This window comes from Phyllostomus discolor, chromosome 2 (assembly GCF_004126475.2).
Source record: "Phyllostomus discolor isolate MPI-MPIP mPhyDis1 chromosome 2, mPhyDis1.pri.v3, whole genome shotgun sequence".
NCBI classification, from domain to species: Eukaryota; Metazoa; Chordata; class Mammalia; order Chiroptera; family Phyllostomidae; genus Phyllostomus; species Phyllostomus discolor.
Window position 1 is genome coordinate 45,936,787 of NC_040904.2, and position 25,022 is coordinate 45,961,808.

General features: G+C 42.1%; 1 protein-coding gene and 1 long non-coding RNA gene across 9 annotated transcripts in view; one reads left to right on the top strand and one right to left on the bottom strand.

The window, feature by feature from the left end:
• Positions 1-25,022, bottom strand: part of DGKG (diacylglycerol kinase gamma) — a 191,869-nt gene that overhangs the window by 13,220 nt on the left and 153,627 nt on the right. For all 8 annotated transcript variants that reach the window (XR_004901302.1, XR_004901303.1, XR_004901305.1 and 5 more), the window contains 2 exons: positions 11,565-11,685; positions 9,264-9,324 (listed from right to left, as the gene is read on the bottom strand). Coding sequence is in view for 2 of the 8 variants with exons in the window: in XM_036017811.1 (XP_035873704.1) it covers positions 9,264-9,324; positions 11,565-11,685 (182 nt within the window). In the remaining 6 variants the exon portion in view is untranslated. The remainder of the gene's footprint in view (positions 1-9,263; positions 9,325-11,564; positions 11,686-25,022) is intronic.
• LOC118498829 lies at positions 6-5,328 on the top strand. The gene is made up of 3 exons (XR_004901306.1): positions 6-515; positions 633-688; positions 4,140-5,328. It is a non-coding gene; the product is annotated as an uncharacterized LOC118498829 (long non-coding RNA).

A 25,022-nucleotide genomic window follows, 5' to 3' on the forward strand; every position in this document is an offset into this window, starting at 1 on the left:
GCAAAGAGGCAGAAATGAATTAGTGGCGCACAAAGCCCAGTGGCCTGTGGGAGAATGAGTCTCAGAGAGGAAGGAAGGCCAGCTTCGGGTTGGAAGGAGCCCTGTGCAGAAGGACGACTGTCCTTGAACAACTTCAGAATTGGCAACTGGATCCTGATTAGGCCTGGCGTTTGGCACTGCTGGAAGTGAGGGGCGGAAACACTGGGGACAGACAGGTGTGAGCTTCCCATGTGGTAATCAGCTCGCACCTGTCTTGTATCCTTGCTATTCATAGACTTTCAGAATGTCACAGCCGGAGAAGACCTCAGGGACCATCTCATTCAATCCCTCTGCAGGATAGAGGCCTAAGGTCACACCAAATGGGGCAGAACAGCCAGAGCCCAGTTCTTCAGATTCCCAGCTTCCACTGCTCCTAGCCATTCCTGCTTAGGCAGTGCCAAGATGTCAACCAGTAGCTCAAAGTTGACTTCCTGTCTGACCTCCGACTCTAGCATCATCATCTGGAGAGTTTCCAAGTGAGTCTCTTAGGTCTTTCCTCTTTTCTGTGCCTTCCAGGAAAGACCTGACTTTCTTTTAAAAGCGTGTGTATTTCTTTTCTGCTTTCCTTTCTATTTTTCTTTTTTAACTTTCAGATTTTATGAGTATTTTCTCCTGTAAACTTTAAGTCAATTTGAAGTGAAAGACACTGGTGAGTTCTCATTTTTGCCTTTCTTCCCAACCTTATCCCCGGGGCATGGCTTCAAAATGCTTAATCCCTGTTTGCACGTGGCCTGGTGACATTGCCACATCAATAACCTGCATTATTAGTCTATCGACAACATTTATCAAGTATGACATGTGTTCAGAGTGTAGAAAGATGACGTGGAAACAAGAGGCACTTAGGGTTCAAAGACCTGGGTTTGGGTCCCAGATCTCCCAATAGCTTTGCCGTGGGCCTTTGGAAAAATCCTTTAACCTTCAAAACCAGATCTCGTCAACTGTAATATGAGGATATTTGTCCTGTTTTTCTCACAAATTTGTTGTGAAGATCTAATGATAGACTGTCAATGAAAGCCCATTGTAAAATGTAAAATGTAAAGTAACAGTTAAATAATTGTTGTCTTATATTGGAGGAGAGTCTATGAGCCCATTCTTGTGGTTTTTATACATACCTGAAAGTGACAGTGTGCCCACAGAAAGCAACACAAGAACTATCGGGGAGACCCATCTACATGTTTACATTAATGCAGCATAAACCAAGTGGTGTCAAAAAGAAGTTAGGTAAGGAATGAGAAGAGTCTGAATGGAGTATTTGAGGAAGAATTTTAAGATCTGAAAGGGAAGGAAATGTGTTGCTGACAAGAGAAAGAGAAGGCACTGGGTAGAGGGCCTGCATACGAACTGGTTGAGTGGGGAGCAGGGATGGGAAATGAGGTTGGGGATACAAGGGGGGCAGTTGGCATAGAGCTGTCAGGGATTTAATATGATGTCATGGGGAACCATGACAACTTTTTAAGCTGGAGAATAACATGATAAAAGAGTTTGAGGGAAATTATTCAACAGGTGTTGCCAGGGTGAACTGGAAATGGGGAGATTCTGGCCAAGAGGGGTGCTCCTGCAAGCCAGGCTTACAAGGGCCCGGGATATGGAAAGGAAAAGGTGGGACCAAAAGATGTGGAGAATTCCTGAATGACTGAAAATGACTTTGATGTTGGTTCCCACCAGCCTGGAGATCTAGAAGGGGAGTCCATCCTTCTGTTTTGTGGTAGTCACCAGGGAAGAAACCAAGAACATATCAAGCACCATTTTGTGTCATGTGCCTTATTATGGACATTATATTTATTCCAGAATTTATGGAAGGGAGGCACAGACAGGGAAGTCTGACAGCACTTCTCTGTGGCATGTAGTTTAGCACTCTCTGATGCCAGCAATTTGTGGCACACTTCCTTGTGGTAAGCCTTCTCTTACTCCCTCAGCACAGGAGTCCCCTGAGGGGCAGCACTTCGTCTTCTTCACCTTGGTATTCCCTCAGCCAGTGCAGTACTTATTCAGACCACACGCTGTGCACATACTAACTGGTTAGCACACCAGGAAGAGAGAGAGAACGTCCTGGCATTGGGAAATGGCTATGCTCGGGGTAAAGTGGCAGCTGGTGCACTGCCTACATTTCCCGCTGATGGAGCCCATTTTTTTTTTAGATGATAGGAGACCCTGGCTTCTCCTTTTTCTCCCTCTAGCCCAGCTGTTTATTCGCTTGTTAGCACCTCCAGGGCAAAGAGGAGGAAGTGAAACTCAACTCCCTCTCATTTGTTTTTTCAGCAATTTTGACGAAGGCCTTGATAGGGTAGGAGTTTGGAGATCCTGGATAACATGAGATTTTGATATGGCTTATGAGTCTAGTAATACAGATAACTGAGAGTTGACTATACATATACACACTGAAGGCAAGAAATGAGATCATATACTTTTTTGGAGTTAAAGAGATGTCAGTCCCTTATCCCCTCATCCCCAAATTGGGAGGAGCTAGTGTAGTTAAATAGCGAAGATACCATTTCAGAAGACAGCTGGACGTGGCTAAACCTGACTTTTAAACCCCTGATGGAAAGAGAGCATTCATGTTTCTGTAGTTAGAACTCAAATTTCTCTGGTAATTGGGCAGGTCAGGCAATTAACTAAAGTCTCTGTGATTTTCTTAAACACCTGTCATAATATTTACAACATCTGACAAGCACTAGGGACAGTAGCCCCATGTTCTTAGTTCTCTGCTCTGTTATACAGAAAAGTGATGCAGTAGACTCTTGTATGATAGATCAAAATTCACAAAACGACTGCAGCATATAATGCGCCCTTTAAAATGGAGTAAATTTTAAAATTTAACTAGTGCTGGGAGTTGACTTTGTTTGGGGGGGCCATCTTCTGGAAATCACCACATTTTTATTACCTCGAGAAAAGCAATAAACTGAGTGACTTATTCCTGAACGTCGTCCTCTCAGGGCAAATAATTCGCATCACGCCCAGCAATATGGCCAATAACTGCAAGTGCGGGCCCTTCGCTGATCATCAGGGAAGCACCCAAGCCTGCCCTAGCTTCAGTTAGAGATAAATAGAAAGGCCACCCTGAAAGGTCTCAACTTGTCTTTGTGACATTTTAAAAAGTCAAGGAACTATTCCTGCCTAAAGGGAGCCTTGGGGAGGAGAGAGAGGTTTGCTCAGTCTCTCAGGGCTTAGCTATTCCTGGGTGCTCCAAGACCTTAGGGTGCCCTGCTTCATAAGAGTGTTTCCTGCCATCAGAAGCTCTCAAATGTAGCTGGACAACTGGGCTTTGCTAGGGGTGGAGCAGAAGTCTGGCGTTTATCGATAAATCAGGAAGTTCAACAAAATGATCTGTTCTCAGTGTGGTCCCCAGATCAGCAGAATCAGCATTTCCTGGGAACTTGTCAGAAACGCAGATTCTCAGGCATCCAGGCCTACTACTCAGGAAAACCAGCAAGCTGTGTTTTAGAAGCTCTCCAGGTTATTCAAATGCATACTCAACTTTGGGAATCAGTGAGCTAGACAAGTAGAATCTTTCCAACTTTGGGATTGTAGTACCTTTAAGTCTGGAAGAATATTCTTAATTTCAAGGTTCAGATGATGCCGCCTCACTGTGATGTTAAAGCATGAGACATCATCTTACAGTGCTGTAAGCACAAGACAATTGTTTAAATTATGTATATTTTTATACATGTATCCTGATAAACAAATATATGCTCATCTTTGAGAATTTAGAAATTATGGATAAAAGAACGAACTCACAGTTACCAGAGAGGAGGGGGAGAGGGATAATAGGGGGAGGGCCATCAAGGAGCATGTATAAAGGACACATGGACAAAGCCAAAGCAGGTAGGTTCAAGGGTGGGGGATGGGTAGGGTGTGAGGGGGTGAAAATGGAGACAATTGTACTTGAACAACAATAAATTTTTTTTTGTCCAGAAAAAAAGAAATTATGGGAAAAATTTAAAAATCATCTTAAGGGAATTGCTATTAACTTTTTGGTATGTTTTTTCTAGTTTGTTTCTGTGCTTCTATGTTTTTAATAACATTGAAATCAAATATTTTCATTTAACATTATTTTGCAAACATTTCTAATATTATTAAAATACATTAAATATAATTTTCAGGGGCTGGAAGTTATTCTATTTGAGGAATCTCACAGCTGATCTAACTCTTTCCATAAATGTTGGGCTTTTAGGTAATTCCCAATTTTTTTGCTATTATGAATAATATAGAAATTGACATTGTTATACATTGGTTCCTGTATTTCTTGTAACCTGTGTTTTATTTAGAATAAATACGAAGAAATATTTGAACAACTTCAAGATAAATGAACTGGATCGATGTATATTAATGTTTGCAAGGATTTTCTTGATACATGGCTCCAAATGCTTCCCAGAAGAGCTGCACCAGTTCACCCTCTGGTCTCACTGGTTGATGGGCCTGCCTCCCCACACCCCTGACAACAGTGAATATTACAGTATCTTTAAAACAGAAACAAATTGTGCTAATTTGGTAAGTGAAACATGGCAGGGATCTCTCACTACTTTAATTTGAAATTCTTTCTCCCCCTTTTCCTTAATTTTTTACATTAAATATTATTTCATAGGTTTACTAGCCCATGGCATTTCTTCTGTGACTTGTCTATTCACAGCTGCATTCCTAGTATTTCTCCTGCTGGTTTCTAAGAGCTCAGTGTACATTATGGCAATTAACCTGCTTGTTGAGATCGCTATTGGAAACATCTGGTCCTTAGCCTTTGAAAGATGTATATTGATTCTTGACTTGTAGAGACTTCAAGTTGTTAATAGTCAACTATGTCACATTTTCCTTTTTAGAAAGTCCTTGCTCACAGTGTGATTATAGTCACCTATATTTTCCTCCTGGAAAGTCACATTTAATTCTTTAATAGAATTGGAGTTTTTCTGTTTTGTTTCTGGAGTATAGTTTGAGGTAAGAAGTTGGTATATAATGACATTTTCTCAAACAGGCAATTTCTTGGATAGCATATGTTAAAACAGTCCATTCCTTTCAAATTAGTTTATGATCATCCTTTTTCCCTTCATTAGTTTTTATGTGCTAGGGTCTCCTAGGGCCCTCTTCTGTACTGTTGATTTATCTATACAATATTGTGCCAACTGTTGTGGCTTTATAGCTGTTTTAATATCTTGTGGGAAGCCCTTCCTCATAGTTCTTTCATTAAATGCCTTAGCTATTGCACTGTTTTTTTTTAAGTTAAAAAACAATTGGATTTTGTTTGGGATCCTTACTTAGAAACATGTTTCTAAATTCAAATCTTTTTTTTATATTTGTTAAGTCTTTAAGTCTTCCTTTATTTTTATCTCTCTCTTATTATGTAATGTATTAAAATTAAATAAAACAATTACTATGTTTATATGTGTATCTTTATTACATTTATTGTATATTTTTTATACTTTACTATCTATGATCATTGATTTTCTCTTTTTGAAATTAGATTTTCAAACATTTGACATGTTTAAAAAACTAGATCTATATTTTCTTGTTTTTTAATTATTTAATTTCTACTTCTACGTTATTTTCTTCATTTTGCTTCTTCTAAGTTTGTTTTAGTCTTGTTCTAATTTTAGATTTTATTATTATGTTTTTTATCCTTTTAAAATGAAAAATGATGCATATGAGACTCTGAATATACCTCCAAATACAATTTAAGCTATATTCTCTGTTTTGAATGGAGGCTTCTAATTTTTATTATTTTTTAAATAGTCAGTAATGGTGGTTTTGATCTCTTGAACCTATTGTTCTTTAGAAAATTTTAAAGTCTCTGAGTAATTAAATTTTGTTTGTTTATTCACTTAATCTATTATTTCTAGTTTTATTGCTTCATGGTGAAATAAAATAACCTTTGTAATTTCTGCTTCTGGATTTTATATAGATTTTTTGTAAACTAGTTTATGATCTATTAATTTGTTTATAAGTTATTGAATTATTTCATCCAAGTTTTATGCCATTTATTTTTTTGCTACTTGACTTCAAAGGCAGAAACAAATATTTTAAAGCCTCTCACTCCTGTATTGCTATCAGCTTTTTCTGATATATCAATTTTTTCTTCAGAATATATATTGATACTGTTTTTCACACTATATATTTTGATTGTTATTAAATATCTAAAATTTTATGACCATTACATCTCATATTTGAGTGTACTTTTTATCAAATAAAAATGAACTTTTTATTCCACTGTATGCTTTTGGCATGTTGGAAGGTTAACTTTTCTAAAATTAATATAATTAACAATATCATTTATTTCTTTCAAATTATCTATCTTTGATAAAGGATACAATAAATAGATATAAATGTTCTTTTGTTTTAGGTATATTTCTTATAAGAAGAATGTCATTAGATTTTAACCCAATATGAGATTACTGTTCTTTATTAAGGGACTCAAACCTTTATTAAGGGACTAAATTTTTGTCATTATTGATCTCTTTAGTTTTAACCTTTTCATCAAACTTCAAAACATTTTAGATGTACCCTGGCTGGTGTGGCTCAGTGGATTGAGTGCAGGCCTGCAAACCAAAGGGTTCACGGGTTCGATTCCCAGTCAGGGCACATGCCTAGGTTGCAGGCCAGGTCCCCAGTAGGGGGATGCACGAGAAGCAACCACACATTGATGTTTCTCTCCCTCTCTTTCTTCCTCCCTTCCCTTCTCTCTAAAAATAAATAAATAAAATCTTTAAAAATTGTTATATGTTTACTAGTCATTTGCTTTCTGTTTTTGCTACACTGATAAGGTTCAACATTTTAAATTCTCCCAGATTTGAAAAGTGTATGCCTTGTTTTTAGTTTCACTAAGTAACTATTTAGTTATTAATTTTTTTCTGAGTAACACTTTTAATTATTAAAATAAAAAGATACATGAAAAATTTAGCATATTTTTACTAGTCCTCCAACAATGTCTCCTAAATGCTTTCCGCCTTAGTTAATAGAACCTTAAATTTGGGATCCAGGCTACTAATGTTTACACAATGTATCTTCTTTTGCAAAGAATGATTTTTGCCATTTGCATTCATTTGTATAAGTGTATTTAACAGTTTTTTAAAACTTCATGTTAGTTTAGCTAATTTCAGTTGCTGCCAAAAGTTCTCTTGTGCTATGACATCCCACCATTAATCTTTTTATTCCGAACTACTTCTGTGCACCTTCGGGAAAATGTTTCAGTAAGTGTACTTCTGTTTTAATTCTTGTAAGTTTTAAGAATGGCTTTCTCTTACCTTCTGTTACGGACTGAATGGTGTCTGTCCCCCTCCCATTTCTATGTAGAGGCCCTAACTGCCCATGTGACTGTGTTTGGAGCTAGGACCTTTAAAGAGGTAATTAAAGTTAAACGAGTCATAAAGGTAAGACTCTAATCGAATAGCACTGGTGTCCTTACAAGAAGAGGAGGGCACCAGAAGCGCATGTTTACAGAGAAGGGACCATGAGGGGAAACAGTGAGAAGGTGGCTGTCTGCACGTAAGGAAGAAAGGCCTCCCCAGAAAGCAACCCTGCCGGCCCCTTGGAATTGAACTTCCAGCCTCCAGAACTGTGAAAAAATAAATTTCTGTTGTGTAAGCCACCCCGTCTCTGGTACTTTGTTATGGCAGCCTGAGCAGACTAATATACCTTTACGTATGGGTTTCCATGGACCACATACCATAAACTCATTGGGTCACGATGTTTTTCATAGTGCACTGTAGTCTCTGAAGAGTGGCATGGAAAGAGGGTGGAGGTAGGGCTCGGAGAAGTATTTGACTATTTCAAAAACCAGTGCTTGGGTTTAGGGGAGCGGTAACCCAGTTTTCACTGAACCAGGTGGGACAGGGTTTGATGTCTTCCAGGCTTTAATTTTTTTTTTTTTGAGACAGGAGGAGCTTGGATAGATTTTTCTCAATTTGGCTCCATCAAAAATATAAGTAGTAGACATTTCCCCCATCTGTTCTAATTCTAACAAGGTGGTAAGCTGCCATTAGTTTTTGGTATAGTGTGTTTTCTTCTTCTTAGTCTTTGTAGAAACATGAGATTGAGGTAATATTTTTCAGAAAAATTTCTGCTTTTTATGGAAGATGCCATCACTACACTCTCTGTCCCTAGGGGCCAGTTCTATGCTCTGTAGAAGTTACATGGAACAAAGAGTTCATAGAAATACACCTGCAGTTTAGGCCCACTAAAATCTCATGGAGGCCCTTTTCATGTAGAAGACCACTTGATGTTCTCTGAAGGGCTCAGAATAGCAGGTTTTTGAGGTATCCGAATACTCCACCAGGGCGAGAAAGCTTAGAAACATTACTTTTGTCTTTTGAGATCTGTACACTGAAGATAGTATAGAGAATATTGCTAATGTAATATCCTCATGAGCACCCTGTGCCCTGAACACCAGGACAATGGTCTATCTTCACCACAGAGTTTCTAGCTGGGTGTCTAACAGAGAAGCAAGTGAGAAGACAGGATACGTGTCTCCTGTAGTAGTGCTAAGTAGAGAGCTAACATAGGTATGATAGACATAGGTATCATAGGTATGATGAGTCAGGGAGTTAGGATGTCCCTTTTGTTTACATTTGCTCATTTGTTCAGTCCTTTGTTCACTGTTCAACAAGTATTACTGCACAACTATCAGAAAAGCAGGCACGGTAGGTGCTGGGTGAACACTATAAACAAAATAGGTAACTCATGTGGTTCCTCTTTCAGTGTAGTTTTTCAGATAGGTTCTCAGAGCTGTGGTGCACCCAGGGTGCACCCAGGGTGACTGTGTCCATGCACTGTGGGAATTCTCCCCCAGGAACTCCCACGGGTGACTGGTTGGAAGTTGTAGGTTAAGCGTGCAGATCCCAATTATATATAAAGAAGCGCTTCCTAACAATTAGACTTGTTCATTAGCAGAAGAAGTCTTCCTTTTGGAATGGTAGGTTTCCTGCCACGGCAATGATTCAAGCTGAGGTTCTCAAGGATATTGTAGATGAAGGCTCAGAAGAATTGAGAGCTCTTTGAAGAGGGGTCCACGTCTCATTCAGTTTTGGAACTGGTGCCTTACAGTGCTTGGCACATAGCACATATTCAATGAAAGCTTGGCAGGTGAAATAATGGATGGATGAATGAAGTGGAAGAGGGGCTACAATAGATGATTCCTCAAAGCTTGTGCTACTCTGGGATTCAGCAATTTCATATTAAGTCAGTGCTCCAAAAGGACCCCAAATACAGCTACCCTCCCTCAGCTCAAAGATCGGCAAACTTACTGTGCAAGGTGGCTGCATCCAGGGCTCTCCATCCACTTGCATTGGCAGCAGCTTGTTTGTCCTGGAACCCCAAGAACCGAGATAACACAGTGAACTTCTTGGAGTCAGAGAATCAGAGTTGTCCCTTCCAGGGAAACAGAAGTGGGAAGACCTTATCTGCCCAGCTAGGAGTGGTTCTCCAGGACTCTCCTGGGGGGTTGTTAAAAACAGATTCCTGAACCCACCTCAAAGATACGGACTCACCAGGTCCAGGAGTCTGCATTTTGATTAAGTGCTATGGGTGATTCTGTTGCTTTGGTTCTCAGACCCTACTCTGAGGAACACTACCCTGTGTGAGCAGAGAAGTCCACAGAAGCCTGGGACAGAGTGGCCAACAGGTATGGCAGCACTACTGCCGAGCAGACCTTCAGTCCAGCAATCAGCCAGAAGGCATGCAGATGGTACCAGAAACTTCACTTTGAAATGGGAAAGGTTATGAAGTGGGAAAAGTCCTGGTTTCCATGTTGCGTGAGAGTTTGCACCATATCAATGACGTAATGTCTCTAACCTGTGTAAGAGACAGCTCAGGTGTGAGTGTGTCTTGCCCCAGATCCTAACCATTCCCTCTTTTATCTCTTGAACAACACTACACTCTGTGGTTGCATGAACCGTAGACTTGGCTTAGCTGGGAAATAAGGTCTTTGGGAATATTGTCCCATTGGCAGGAGGAGAGAAGAGAAAGTGTTCCTTTCTTGCTTGGGACAAAGCTTCTTCGGCATACGGACTGTTAAAAGGAGACACAGGTCTTCTTACTCTCTTCGGCTGAAGAATTGTGAATTGGTACTACATTAGCTTTAGGAGAAAAGGCTGGTCCTTTCAGAAGCCTCTGGTCTAGGTGAGCAGGGAACAGATCCTACCCACTGGCCAGAAAGCCCTCACCTGGCAACTGCCTTGTTTTTGAAATTACATAACGAAGGAGGCAAGTTGTGTTTTAATGCAGATTCTCTGACTGACCCTGGGGATATTTAATGATAAAAAAACAATAAACCTAATAACAGAAAAAGTAATAAGAGGAGAGAGTGGATTTTTGTTTTAGGGGCTGGGGAGAAAATCTGGAAAATGCCCAGGAGGATGAGGCTCCCGGCTCACCCTCTCTGTTTCTATCTGGCAACAGGTCTACTGAATAGGAAGATAAATCCCTCCCTCTTTTAGAGGGCTGTTTTTTGACTCTCCCAGGATCAAGGTGTTACATTCTCTGTGATCTATTTAAGTTATAGCTTAGATGTATAGCTGACTAGGCCTACTCAGTGTTAGGGTCATGGAAACTGGACGGGGAATGGAGTGCAGAGATTAATCTGGAAAACGGGGGCCCCAGCCCAGCAGCAGCCCAGAGAGAAAGAGGAGCAAAGCTTTGGGGGGAGTAATAAAAAAGACAGAGAAGCTACAGAGAAAGAATGAAGAAAAGGGGTTAGTGGGATAGACCTTCAGCGAAGAGACATCAGGGAACAAGCTCAGGGGATCATTCTGAGGGATGCAGGGGCGTGTGAAGAACAGTTTCCCTAAATTTGCTCTGAGGTCACTTGCCCAAGAGGTTTTGGGAGAAAAAGGGTCTGTGGTCAAGTAACTTTGGAAAACCTGCATGCTGTGGTCCCCTCTAGGAGATCCCCAAGGCATGCTAATAGATTTGATCTGTAGAAATTGAATGGGAAAGGGAAAGGAATAAAGGCTTCTGAAATAATCAGGTGGAGAAGAATCTGACTAGTTGCACTGATGAAACAGAAGCAACTGAAACCAGAGGACCCTCTCCTTTAGGCTCCTTCTCTTCTAGGGTCCTGCAGTGGACCTGTGTGGTCCACACCCTGAGAGTCATCATCCTCTTATCCAGTTAGGATGGGTTTCCTGATGTTGATGGTTTAGCGCTACAAAGACATAGGAAATAGTGTTGCTAAGGTCATTATCCAAAAAAGAGCAGAGCAGAAAACCTGGTTTTTGTCAGAGTGTGCCCTCTGGCATACATCTAGCATTTTAATTTGTAAAGATTAAAAAGGCAAGGAGTCTCCGGAGTCCTGTTTAGAGAATTTCACCAGTTCATTCTAAGATAACAGCAATTTGGTGGTAGCGGTCCCACTAGTTCATGTTCTGGATGATGGCATTATATGCAGTTTGGGAAATGGTCTCCAAAGAAAGACCTTCTTTATAAGCGTCACCAAGCTTCTACCTCCCCCACCCCCACCCCCACCCCTAACCCCAACCCCAACCGTGCTTCCCGCATTCAAATCCAGGTTGGGAGACTTGGAGGCTGCTGGGTAGTGAGGTGCATACCTGATGGTGACAGAGGAGCACTGGGCCAGCCTCCGGCCCGCACTCTTCAGGCCGGTGTAGATCTGCCCCATTTCCATGGCTCCCTCCAGCCCCACCACTTCAAGCAGCTGGTCGCTGAGGTCTGCAGAGTGAGACAAGCAAAAGCAGCACACACGCACCTCTGTGTTCCTCAGGCAGGGTTTGGCCAGAAGATCTGGTCGTTAGCAGCCGACCCAGACCTGTCTGTGTCTCTTCATCTCCCACCATGCAGCATTTTCATACTCATGCTGAATAGGGAATTTCATCAAAGGCCATTACATATATCTTTTCATGAACAGAAAGCTAGTTCTAGTGCAAAAAGGTTATGATTCAGAACATGAATATGCACCTAATGGGTAGGTGGGCATATCAAGAATGTGGAGTAACATAAATGACGAACGCGCTCTTTCCGAAATTATTTTCAAGTAAAAAAGACATTGGCTTGGGATGAATACAGGAAGGAATGTTGATGAAGTGGTCGTTATCCGTAGCTGGACCAAGTTTCTCTTCTCTGAATGTCTGAGTAACAACTTGGCCCTCCTGATGATGACTGATGGCTAATTAACCTCAGTTCTGGCCTGTGGCGAGCCAGTGGTGAGCCAGCCTCCTTGGACATCCTTGGGGAAATCAATGACCTCTTTCAGGACACCAGGTGCTCCACGCAAGCCAAGGAAAAGAATACCTCACCTTCACCAGATTATTCTGTGTCCGCAGTAGGCAAAGAGGAATAGAAAATGCTAGCCTCCAGCCCAGAGTCACATAGTATCGGTGGCCTCCCACAGCTGCAGTTCCCTCTGATATGGCCCCTGGAAGGTGTCCTTCTCCTCTAAGTTCCTGAGGCTTAGATTGTGCCTGCCCGATTGCTTGTGAAAGCAATAGTAGGATTAAGATTTGATGTTGGGCCCAAGACTCATTTTTATAGCACAATTTCTATTTATTTAAAACAGAAGCAAAATAAAAGGCAGATTCTTTAAAAGCTTCAATTCCTTTGCCTACTAGGACAAAGGTAGGTACTTATCTCATATGTTGTAGCTAATCACTAACATCCTATTAATATTCACAACTAGAAAATTGTGTCTGTGTTAATGCTTTTTTTTAAAACAGTTTCTGTCTTGTAAGGAACCTCCTGATATATTGTAGTAGCATTTGTTAGCATTGGCAAGCAGATATTTGGGTTTGTTTTTACTTCTTTTTGTTTAAAAGACTATTCGGTTTGTTTTTACTTTTTTTGTTGTTGTTTGTTTAAAAAAAACATTCTCTTGATGGATGTTTTCTAGTGAAGGCAGTTAAACAAACCACTGTGCTGACCACGAATGGGTCAACGTCACTCATGTCTAACCTACTGTGCTCGCTGACGAACATCAACCGCCAGCAGATCCAGAAACTACCACAGTCTTTCTGTGGCAGGTACATGGCTTTCCCCCTTCATCCACTGACACTCCCATTCTCCTTCTGCGGTACTCTTTTCTTTTTTTTCACATCTATGAAAAGATGCTGTCTTCTTAAAGTCTCCATCTCGTTTGGACTTTGAACAAGAAGTCATTAAAGGGCAATGTTTGTTTAGGAGAACGCTCCAGGCTCTCTTAAGGAGTTGACTTCCAATAAACAACACATGTCTGAACCTCTAGTCACTTAATTAGTTCCCTTCTTACAAAAGGGCATTAAATAAGCATTGGATACTCCTAGCTTACTGTGTCATTTCAACAGTGTCTGTGAAATCAACATGGGAGAGAGAGGGAGAGAGAGAAGGGAGGAGGAAGTGGAGGCAGAGAAGGAGGAGGGAAGGAGAAAGAGGAGGAGGACAAGGAGAAAAGAGAGAAATACATAGAGTGTGTCTAGGGGTGAGGAGGGTGGAAGAGTTAGTTATGTTGAGGTAGAAGAAAGGAGGAGAAAAGAGAAGCAGGACTTGAAAGTTTCTCTAGTGGCAGAGACAGAGAGATGTCTTATAAAGTGTTGCTCTTTGTAGCGACTTTGGTATCTGGCAGAGCTGTGATAGTTCAATGCTTTCCTTCTTTGAAACATTCCCTGGTAACAAAATGTTCTAAGAAGCAGAGGACTTAATGGACTCAAGTTTTTCCAGCTTTTACAATGCCTTGGTCTTTTAACAAAATTTCCTGTTGAATGGCTTTAACTCTAAAGTTGTTATCACTTCCCACACATTACCTTGCAGTTATCACTTCCCACACATTACCTTGCTTCCTGGCTCTAGAAGAGAAGTAATGAAGGCTGATCTCATCAGCATGGTGGTGGTGGGTGTGTGGGGGGCAGGGGCTTGCACAAATGTGGGACTGAAGAGATAAATGTAGGAGCTAGGATCTTTGTACACTTTTTGCTGTTCTGCCTGTGTGTGCTCTGAATCTTCTGGCATGAAGGAGCTAGGGTGACGCCTGTCTACTGCTGAAGGCAGGCTCGGCTGCTCTTCTGTTTCTCCACCATCGCTCAACTGATTTTTCTTTCAACTTTCTAAATACAGTGCCTAACAGGAAGTTTGGAGGTAAAGAAACCTACGGGATTTATCTCTGTTTCCTAAAACTTACTGGACCATGAGATTCTTCTTTTGTGTGATACCTATAAACAGTTCATGGTCATTTTCTTTGGGATACGTTTTAGGATATTCTGGCATCACTGAATTCCCTTTACTGTCTCTAGCACAGAGATACTAAGCACAAATTAAATCTGATATGAAAATGAAACAGAACAGAATGCAAGTCAATGACCAGGCACACAGAACAACTAAATGTTCCAGACTTAGAATCCAGGATCAGGACAACTGGTATACCAGGTTTTCACTTTAGGTACCAATGATTCAGAGCGTGGTTTCGGCAATCCATACCCCAGTATTGTCTTCACACTCTTCACCTTATTCATTTTTAAGATGAAATGTGCATGCACCTTAGTAAAGCACGAATTAATTTATTCACTCATTTATTCATTCAGTAGTTACTGAGTAGCAACCAACTACTAAGCACTGTGTTAAGAACTACAAATACAAAACATTTCAGTTTTGAAGGATTTTTAGCCAAGAGGGAGAAAAGTGTTAAGTGGAGAAAATGCTGTAACTGAACAACAGGAGTAAGGAAGCCTGGGTAATGGATTCTGACTGGCCAAGGTGTGGAAGGGAGGTGTCACTGACATTGAAGGAAGGTCTTGAAGGATGATGCCAAGATAATCTGCTGGGTTAAGAAGGAGAAAGAGAAAGGACATTCCAGGGCCAAGGATGCCCATGTGTATTACTGGATAGTCACAGGATGCAGAGAGAAATTCACTTAACAATATACTCACTTGAGAATTTTGCTGAAGAGTATAAAAAATATTTCTCCCTAAGGACAATTAGTGTCTAGAGATTTTTTTTTTTTTACAGAATTATAAAAAGAGGGTCTCTGGGCTGCGCACAAGCTTGCAGCCACAGAGCCGGGCCTCTCAGCACTGTTCTGGGTGAGGAAACCCTGTGGAGCACCTTGTGTGCAGGGAGCCCTACCAATACGCACTGCCCAAGGAAGAAGAAAGAGGAACAGGGAAATGGGACAGGGGGAATGTGGAAGCAGAGGAGGAACAATAGCAGAGGAGAAGCAAGGACAATAGCATTTCCGATTCGGCCCACTAGTCTCCAGTACACAATTTTATAAATGCAAGTCTGCTCATGTCACGCCCAAACCAAAAATCTTTTGGGCACAGCACCGGTAGTGGGGAAGAGAAGACAAAATGTGCAGTCTCTCACACCTCTGATGAGGGTGGACCCTGGCAGAAAACTTTTTGGAAAGAAACTTCCATATTGCTGATTCATTAATTTTTTTTTGATACTGATCACAAACAATCATCGACAGAATCTAAGTTTATACAAATACAAACATCATATCACTATTCATAATACAGGCATACCCTGTTTTATTTTGCTTTGCCTTATTGCCTTTTTTTTTTTTTTTTTACAAATTGAAGGCAAGACCTACCAACAAAAAGGTTGCCACCTGCTTTATTGTGGTTGGAACTTAACCTACCACATCTTGGAGGTATGCCTGTAGTGAAATCTCCTCCCCCACTTCCATCTGTATGAAAATAGTTACATAAATTATATGGTATCCATAGGATAGAATTTTATGCTGCCATTAAAATATTTAAAACTTTTCAAAAACCTTAAATCGGATGCACATGTTATAATGTTAAGTGCAAAGAGGGCACACAAACTTACTCGTGCAGCCTGTTCTCAACTATGTAAGAACACACACAGAAAAGGACAAATCACCCTAAAATCTTAACAGTGGTGAGTCCTGCGGTATTAGTTTAAAGGCAATAGTTATTATGCTTTTCTAGGTGTTTCATATTTTCTATAAGTATGTACTAGTGTTATAATTTAAAAGCCTTAAAAGAGAACCTATCAATATCAACTGTTCTTCATGCTTGTAGAGATGGGGTAGACTCCCTGACTCAATGCCCAAGGCCCATCGCCATCTGGCAAGAGCCTTCCTGCACGGTTTTCTTTTCCAGCGATGTAGGACTAGGTACCAGCATCCACATGTAGTGCCCAGGCAAACCCTGCTGTTTCCCTCCTTTGTGCCACTACATGTGCTGTACTCCTGCTTGAAATGCCCTCTTCCACTTTTTACTGTCCAACAAAACTCAGCTCAAGTGTCATCAACTTCAAGAAACCTCCCTGGGCTGCCAGGCCTGCAGTCTGATTTAGATACTCCTCTTCCAACTCCCCCGGCAGATGTGGTCAAAGCAAGGGCAAGGGGCTGGATGTGTTGATGTGGCAGTACCAAAGGGCTGGTTTGAGAGGGGAAGAGCTGAAGGACTGGATGAAAAGGGAGAAGGCAGGTAGGAGACCTGACGAGTTCTAGGAGCAGGTGTTCTGGGACGGTGGGAGACACAAGGTTGGAAAGAGATGCTGCGAGCAGTGGTAGTATGTGACAAGTTCCACCTGTGGCCCCAGTGGTGGGCAGTCAAAAAACAGGGTGGTGACAAGGATGAGGCAAGGAGAAATGAGGCAAGTCCAGGAGTTCCTAAACTTTGCTGCATGTTAGAGTTACAGCAGGTCCTCAAATCATGTCATTTTCTTCAGTGTTGTTTCATTGTAACATTGAGGAAATATCACAGGAACTTAACTCTTTGGTTTCATTGTATGTCATTTTGCTTAAAGTCACAGACCCTATCTATGATATTAAGTGAGGACTTGTTGTACCTGGGGAGTTTTTACAAATAATAATGCCTAGGTTGCACCTGTACCAGTTAAATCAGAATGTGTGGGCCTGGGAGCTAGGCATCACTATTTGCTTTTAAAGATTCCAAAACAAAGCACAGTTTGGGAACTGCTGGGCTAGGTTTTTGGATGGATCATTCCCACAGGCCAGTGTTTTCCGCAGTGTGGTCTTGGAGCAGCAGCATTGGCAACACCTGGGAACTTGTTAGAAATGCAAATGCTCAGGCCCCTCCCCAGACTCACTGAATCAGGAACTCTGGGGCTGTGCCCAATGGTCTCTGTCCTAACAAGCCCTCTGGAAGATTCTCAGGCATGCTCAAGTTGCCCCAGACATGTGCAGGAGTTGGCGGGGAAAGGAATGTCAACAAGTTACTTCCTAATTGCTTTGATCTAGAGCTTCCTCAATTGAAAATTGGGAATTAGAAGTAAGATACTGACCTCAAAGTACGTTATGTGATTAAATAGCAGAGCTGTACAGGAAAGAGTGGGCAGTAAAAATATATTAGTTTCACTTTCCTTTTCTGCCACATCCATCCTGATTACTACCAACAATCTCTAATTGTCTATCCACCTTATAAGAGCTGTCAACAAGAGGCCCCAAACCAAAATATTTGGGCAAAAACATTAAAAAAAATCTTTCATGTTCCTCATAGTTTTCATACATTCAGAGGCTGCAAATCCAGATGAGCTTTAGATTAGGTGGACATCCTGCTCAGTCTGTTTTTTCCTCCTCTAATCTCTTCCCAGATTCTGTTCCTTTGTCTACTTCTTTGATCCCAACAGCCCCGTTTTGCTTTTATTTTTTTAGTCCTCCTTTCCGTCAGGAGGAGGGGCTGGAGCTCAAAACTGACAGGTAAGGGCTGGCAGAGCTCTTACAGTTAGAAGGTACATCCAACCTGTCTCCTCCCTTCTTAAGACCCTTCGGTGACTCTGGAAGTCCAAAGGACAATGTTTTCATTCCTTAGCCAAGCGTGCAAGATCATTTGCTGTCTAGCCATGTTCCCTGCACAGCGATTCCTCTGGCTGGAGAAGTCCCGTTTACCCTCCCAGGATACCCCAGGCACCATGCTTCCTCCTTCTCCTGTGCTGAGGTGGTGGGTCTCACCCACAACATTTGTTTCTAGTCATCTCACTCTCCCAGATCCACTGAAAGTTGTAGGCAGGGCTGTGTTCCTCTTTTATTTCTTTGTATCCCTAACAACTAGCTCAGTCCCAATAAATGTTTGTTGAACAAACTAAAGAAGATACATGCTTTAGTGTCAAAAACCTTGACAGGTTTGGCCTAAAAGAGGGAAAGATAATGATTACTAATTAATAATAATAATGATAATGATAACTACTTGCCTTGACTGAACTGAGTAATTCATGGGACTTTCTTCCATGAATTAATTTATTTAATTTGCATATAACACATAATGGCGACCCAGTCTGGTTTTGCCTCTTTCCCTGAATGCATAATGTTTCTGTTCACTCTAATCTTGGCTGCTGGTTCACATTAATGAAAACTGTCATTTATGATGCAAGGGAAACACGGTATATATAGATGTGATGATCTGGGCTCTTCACTTACGGTAACCTAGGGAAGTGTGGGAGATCCTTAGCCACACAGGATGCCCCGCTACCCTCAGTCCAACTTCCATCCCATTTCCCTCTCTATCAACCCTCCAGGATTTAGGGCAGAGGACTGCAATGGACCAGCCTAGGAAATCTAGCAACTGTTAGTGTGGGTACTGAGACCCTGACCATGTATGTGGTAGCACCAGAGTTTCGGAACCATCCCATCACAGTGTTGGGGGAGCATGCGCTCTATCCTTGGGCAGCTGTGTGGTGCAATAAATAACCTGCGGGTACGGTCCCTTTACCTGGGTTACAGCAGTATAGGTAAATCGAAGTGTTACCCCCCTCAGTTTGGGGGGTAACACTAGCTAGCCAACGTTGATCTGAAGCTCTTCCTGGCAGGGGTGTGTGCCAGACTCTATGAAATTCGCCATTGATATCTTGATAGGAATTGTGTTGAATCTACAGATTGTTTTGGGTAGTATGGACATTTTAATGATGTTAATTCTTCCTATCCATGAACACTATGTGTTTCCACTAACTTGTATCTTCTTCAGTTTCTTTCTTTAATGTCTTATAATTTTCTGAATACAGGTCTTTTACATCCTTGATTGTTTATTCTAAGGTATTTTATTATTTTTTAATGCAATTGTAAATGGGATTGTTTTCTTAGTTTCTTTTTTCTGACATTATTGGTGTATGAAAATGCAACTAATTTCTGGATATTTATTTTGTATCTAGCTCATTTAATGAGTTCATTTACTGATGCTAATAGATTTTTTGTAAAATCTTTAGGGTTCTCTCTATATAATATCATATCATCTGCAAGTAATGATAGTTTTACTTCTTTTCCAGTTAGGATACCTTTATTTCTTCTTCTGGTCTGACTGCTGTGGCTAGGACTTCCAGTACTAATTTGAATAAGAGTGGTGGAAGCAGACATCCTTGTCTTGTTCCTAATCTTAAGGGAAACAAAGGAAACACTTTTAGTTTCTGCCCATTGAGTATGATGTTGGAAGTAGGTTTTTGTATATGACCTTCATTATGCTGAGGTATGCTCCCTCTATTCCCACTTTGCTGAGCATTTTTAGTGTAAATGGGTGCTAGATTTTATCCAATGCTTTTTCTGCATCTATTGATATGATCATGTAATTTTATTCTTCCTTTTGTTTATGTGGTGTAATATATTTATTGATTTGTGAATATTGTACCAATTTTGCATCCCCAAAATAAATCCCACTTGACCATGGTGTATGATCTTTTTAATGTATTGCTGGATCCAGTTTGCTAATATTTTGTTGAGGATTTTAGCATCTATGTTCACTGGGGACATTGGCCTATAATTTTCTTTCTTTGTAGTGTCCTTATCTGGTTTTGGAATTAGGATGATCCTGGCCTTGTAAAGTGAACTTGAAAGTCCTTCTTCCTCTTGAATTTCTTTGAAATAGTTTGAGAAGGATAGGTGTTAAGTTAGTTCTTTGAATGTTTGGTAAAATTAATCTGTGAAGCCATGTGGTCTGGGACTTTTATTTGTTGGGAGTTTTTTGGTTACTGCTTCATTTTCATTAGTTGTGATTGGCCTATTCATATTTTATGATTCTTCATGATTCAGTTTGGGAAGATTATATGTTTCTAGGAATTTATTTATTTATTTATTTTAAAAGATGTTATTTATTTATTTTTAGAGAGGGGGAAGGGAAAGAGGAAGAGAAGGAAAGAAACATCAGTGTGTGTTTGCCTCTTGAGTGCACCCAAATGGGGACCTGGCCCACAACCCAGGCATGGGCCCTGACTGGGAATCGAACTGGTGACCCCTTGGTTCACCGGCCAGCACTCAGTCCACTGAGCCACACCAGCCATGGCTGTTTCTAGGAATTTATCCACTTCGTCCACATTTTCCGATTTGTTAGCTTATAATTGTTTTTAATATTTTCTTACAATTCCTTGTACATCTTGGTGTCAGTTGTTACTTCTCCTCCTTCATTTCTGATTTTATTTGGATCCTCTTTTTCTTTTTCTTGATGAGTCTGGTTGAAGGTTTGTCAATCTTGTTTATCTTTTCAAAGAACCAGCTCTTGGTTTCACTGCTCTCTCCTATAGTTTTTTTTTTTTTGACACCTTTTCATTTATTTCTGCTCTAATCTTTATTGTTATTTTTTTCTCTACTCACTTTGGGCTTTGTTTCTTGTTCTTTCAAATTTCCTCTTCTTAAATGAACACCAATCAGATTAGATCAGGGCGCACCCTAACTGCCTCATTTTCATTTAATCACCTCTTTAAAGGCCTTATTTCCAAATAGTGTTACATTTTGAGGTGCTGGGGATTAGGGCTTCAATATGTTAATTTTGGGGGGAGGTGGGCAAAAATTCTCTCTAGAGATAGGAACAATAATAAAACCTACTTCATGGGTTATTTGGAGGGTAAGAGAGTTGAAGAATGTGAAGGTGTTCTGTACATAGCAATTAATAATGTCCTTATTGCTGTGCTACTGAGAAGCTGGTGTGCACTGGCGTTGTGTGGGACCTTCTTACTCTCCTCAGAATGGAAAGGTATAAGCCCCATACTGCCTTGTGGTGGGGCCAGGTTTAGTCCTCACAGTCTAGACAGGTGAGTGTAGTTAGCCGGCCTCTCTCAGGCTTGGCCTGCTGACACTGTGGCTGGTGTCATCTTGGGCTCCTCTCCTGCCTCCAAATTTCCATGGAGATGGGCCACGTGCCCCTGGTGGCTCAGGCACCCAAAGCCCAGCAAAGCCACGCACTGATCTGCCTGCTTAAGTTTCCCACTGGGTCTGGTTTGTACAGATGAAAGACTGTTCCTGGCTAAAGAGCTTCAAAGCCGCTTAGAAACAGGGCAACCTGAAAATAGCCTGGGAGTGGGGAGATGGAGGAGACCCCAAAAGATTGTTTCCTGGTCTTCTGAAGGGGAGGGGTCTTTGGGACATCCTTGGGCACAAAAAGTGAGTAAGAAAGGAAGACCGTAACTGGCCACACAGGAGCCCCCCAACTCGCAGTGTTCCTACCTGGTATCTCAAGTATCCCAATCATAACTGACTTGAAGAATGATATATGACCAATACTTTCTTTAGAGATCTTAACTCAGACACAAGATAGAGGCAGATGGCCCCTGGCCAGCCAACCACCCAGGTAGGAGGGCTGATTCTAAGGCAATCTTAGAAAGAATGTTCTCCTGAGACAGGTGGTGCAGCTTAGACTGTGGGCTGCAGACAGACTTGAGACTGAATCCTCTTACTTGTCACTCACTAGTCTTATTATCTTGGGAGAAGTCACTTAACCTCTCTTGAGTCTTTTATCTGGAAAACGTGGATATAGCAGCTCACTGGCAGGGTTGTTGTGGGGCTCAGAAGTGAAGCCAACAAGTTCCCTGCACAGAGAGCACACACAGGCCCTCAAGAAACAGTTGCTGTTATTGTGGTGTTTTGTTTTCTTAGAAAGGGACTTCCTCAGGAAATTTTGATTTTGCTACATGGTAAGTGCTTTCCCTTCTGCAAATGGTTAATTAATGTAGCCCAGAGAAAGTAGTGCAGGAGGAGCAAGGGGGAGGTCAGGAAGAGGGCTAGGGGGGCAGGCATGGGAAGGAGAAGAAGGAGCAGAGGAAGGGAAAAATAGGGTGCTGAGGAAGAGGAGTGTAGAAATTCTATGAAGATCAGAGATACTGTGACCTTGAGATTTTAGGGTAACTGCCCCTACTAGTGAGTAAAGTATCCATATTTCTTCTTCTTTTATTCAAAAACAAGGAGGATACTCATCTATTTATTCGGAAATGAGGTCATTAGTTCCTTTCCTTTCCTTGTGTGTGCGAGTGCGCAGTGCAACCCCACGATGATCAGGCCTGCCCTTTTTCCTGGGCTGAGCAAGGGGGCAGCAGAGCAGGGTCTCAAGATCTTTCAGGCATCGATTTGACACCCCTACTCCAGCTGGGCACCCCCTCTGAAGGGAGTTGCCTTTGTGCCCTGGCCTCATCACACTGGCTGCAGGTTTCTTCTGCTCCCAGGGGTCTGTAAAACCCCACAGGGCATAGAAGTGGTCTTGGACTCTGGGTAATCCAGATGGAAGCAGGCAGAAAAGAGAACCAGCAAGAGCCTCTGCTTTCTGACGAGGAGAGAGGCTGCAGGATCAGAGAGAGAGGGAATGTGTTGGCCCAACAGGAAGGGGTTGGGATTTTGGTCTCTTCTCTGGCTATCTTGTGTGATCTTGGGCAAGTCACTTCCGTCCTCAGGGCCTCCATTTTCCCATATTGGGGGTTGGGGTGCTCTATCCTTGAGGTCTGTCTGAATTCTTCCAATGATGGCAGTGGAGGCTGGATTTTCTGACTGGGTCAAGAGCAGATTGGCGGCAGTTCTTGCCGTTCCTCACACGGTGCAGAAGACGGAATGTTCAGCACAGGCCTATGGGCGGGCAAGTGCTGGCTCACAGTGACCAGTGTTGTTGCTTCCTGAGAGCCTATTGGAGGGGTGAGGCTGGAATCCTCCATTCCGGGTGGCTTTCTCTTCTGGGGTTGGGCAGGCTTCTGATGAAGGTTCTGTACATGGGGGAAGGGGCTTCTAAATCTCCCTATGCTGAGAATCAGGTGTTTCGGAAGGGGAGGAGTATGCTGGCAGGGTTGTGTGGTGGGAAATTTCTCAGGAAGACAGGATCTCCTGGAAATGGCTCTGAAGTAAGGGTCTGGAATCATCATGCCTCAGAAAAACCAAAGGTGAGCATGTCTCGTAAGGCTTGGGAAACAGTGGAGCTACAGAAAATCTTGACCTGGTGGTCCCAGTGAGGACACGGAGAGATTGACCATTTCTGGGCACAACTCTAGGCCAGTCCTAGAGCTTTACAAAGGTTATTGCTTTTAACCATTGTGGCAATTCTGTTCTGTAGAAACTATTATCTCAATTTAAGAAAACAAACAAACCAGCAGCAAGACTATCCTTGAGGCTTGGAGAGATGGAGGAACTTGCCTAATATCACAAAGTTGGCATGTGGTAAAGCTGGAATTCAAACCTGTCTGACTCCAAAAATAAGCTTGGTACAAAGGACTCAAGGCAGAGACAAACTCTTAAAGTGACAGGGTGTCTGAAGCCAGGGAAGTGGGCTTGGTATGGATGGGGTAAGCCTCATCTTGCCTTCTCTCAGGATTCTTGGCAACACAGTCCTATTGAGTGGAAAGCTGAGTTTCTTGACCTGATGGCAAAAGACCAGATGGTGTATTATCTGGCATCACTTTGCTCACTGAGCTCAGGAAACTTCGATTTCAGGCATAGTGTATGTAATAAAATGAACCAATGGTGAGATTTTCTAGTTCAACTTAAACCTGATTCTCAGGCATGACACACATAAGGCACACGGTACAGATGCACACCGACCAAATGCATCACGGCTCAGAGAGATGCTCACACCACCCTCCTGCCCCAGAAAGGCAAAGCTAGAAGGGAGCTGCAACTGGGAGGGGTGTTTTCTGGTTGTCAGCTCAGGATCAGCCAGAAATGGGGAGGTGGCAGAGGGTACGGTGGTGTGTTCAGAAAGAGTGCCGTGTCTGGAATTCTAGGACTTGGCTCTAGTTCCAGATCCACCAATTAGTGTGGCCTTGGACAGGTCAATTAACCTCCCTGGGCCTCATTTTTCTAATTATAAAGTGTCTCTGTAGGGAATTAAAATAAGATGATGAATGTAAAATGTTTCTAGCATCTAGTGCTAAATTCAAGTAGGTGCCTAACAAATTTTTAATAAATTGGCCTGAAAATGGGAAGAGAGGGGCCCTAGCAGCATGCTGAAGCTGGGAGAGACGCAGGCCCCTGTTTAAGGGCACTCATTCTGTGAACAGGAGCTGCTGGCATCGGGGAGGGGGTTGGCTGTGGAGGCAGACAGGAGAAGGCTGAGCTTGCCGGTAGACATGGGATCCTGTTGGCTGGTTTGGGGGGTGGTGCATCTCCCACGTGGCAATATCCCTTTTGTCTGTCTCCCACTTCCTGTTGACTTTGTCCCTCTTCCTTTTTGGGCATTGACTCCCAGTTCAAGGTCTTAGAGAGCTGTTTGTCTGTCTTCGGTACTGGCCTCCCCACTGGTCTCCTTGCTACCAGTTCCTCTCCTTTTCCTCTAATCCAAACTCTCCTACTAATCCTACTCTCACCTCCTGGTGCTCCTGGCTTAAAACCCTTCATCTCTTCCTGTTATTCAAAAGATCATAAATTCCATGGCCTTGTTTTTGCTACTTCTGTGTGCTAGTTTCCTGGCCCATCTTCCCCTTCTCTCATTCATTATCTTTTCATATCCTTTTGAGCTTCAGGTATTAGTGCACACAGCACATTCTATCTTGTTCATTCATTCCATTCATTCATTCATCAAATATTTATGGATCACCTTCTAGGTGCATGGCACAGTGCTGGACAGTTGGGGATAGAGTTTCTAAGGAGGGACCCTTTTTTCCTTATTTTCCACACTCTTATGATTTCCACACTTTGTTTCTGCTGCTCCATGCTGTTGCCTCTCATGCCAGTGTTAACATGATTGTTAACATGAAATATACATATATTTCCTATATGTATACTGTGAATCACTGAAGGGCTAGACCATGTGGTCCTCTTGCTTGCATCCTCTACAGCACCTGGAGCACTAGGTTCTTGAAGGCCAGGCTCTATTGTGTATTGTCTGTGTGTTATTAGCCTCAGTGTCCTCAGCAGCAAGATA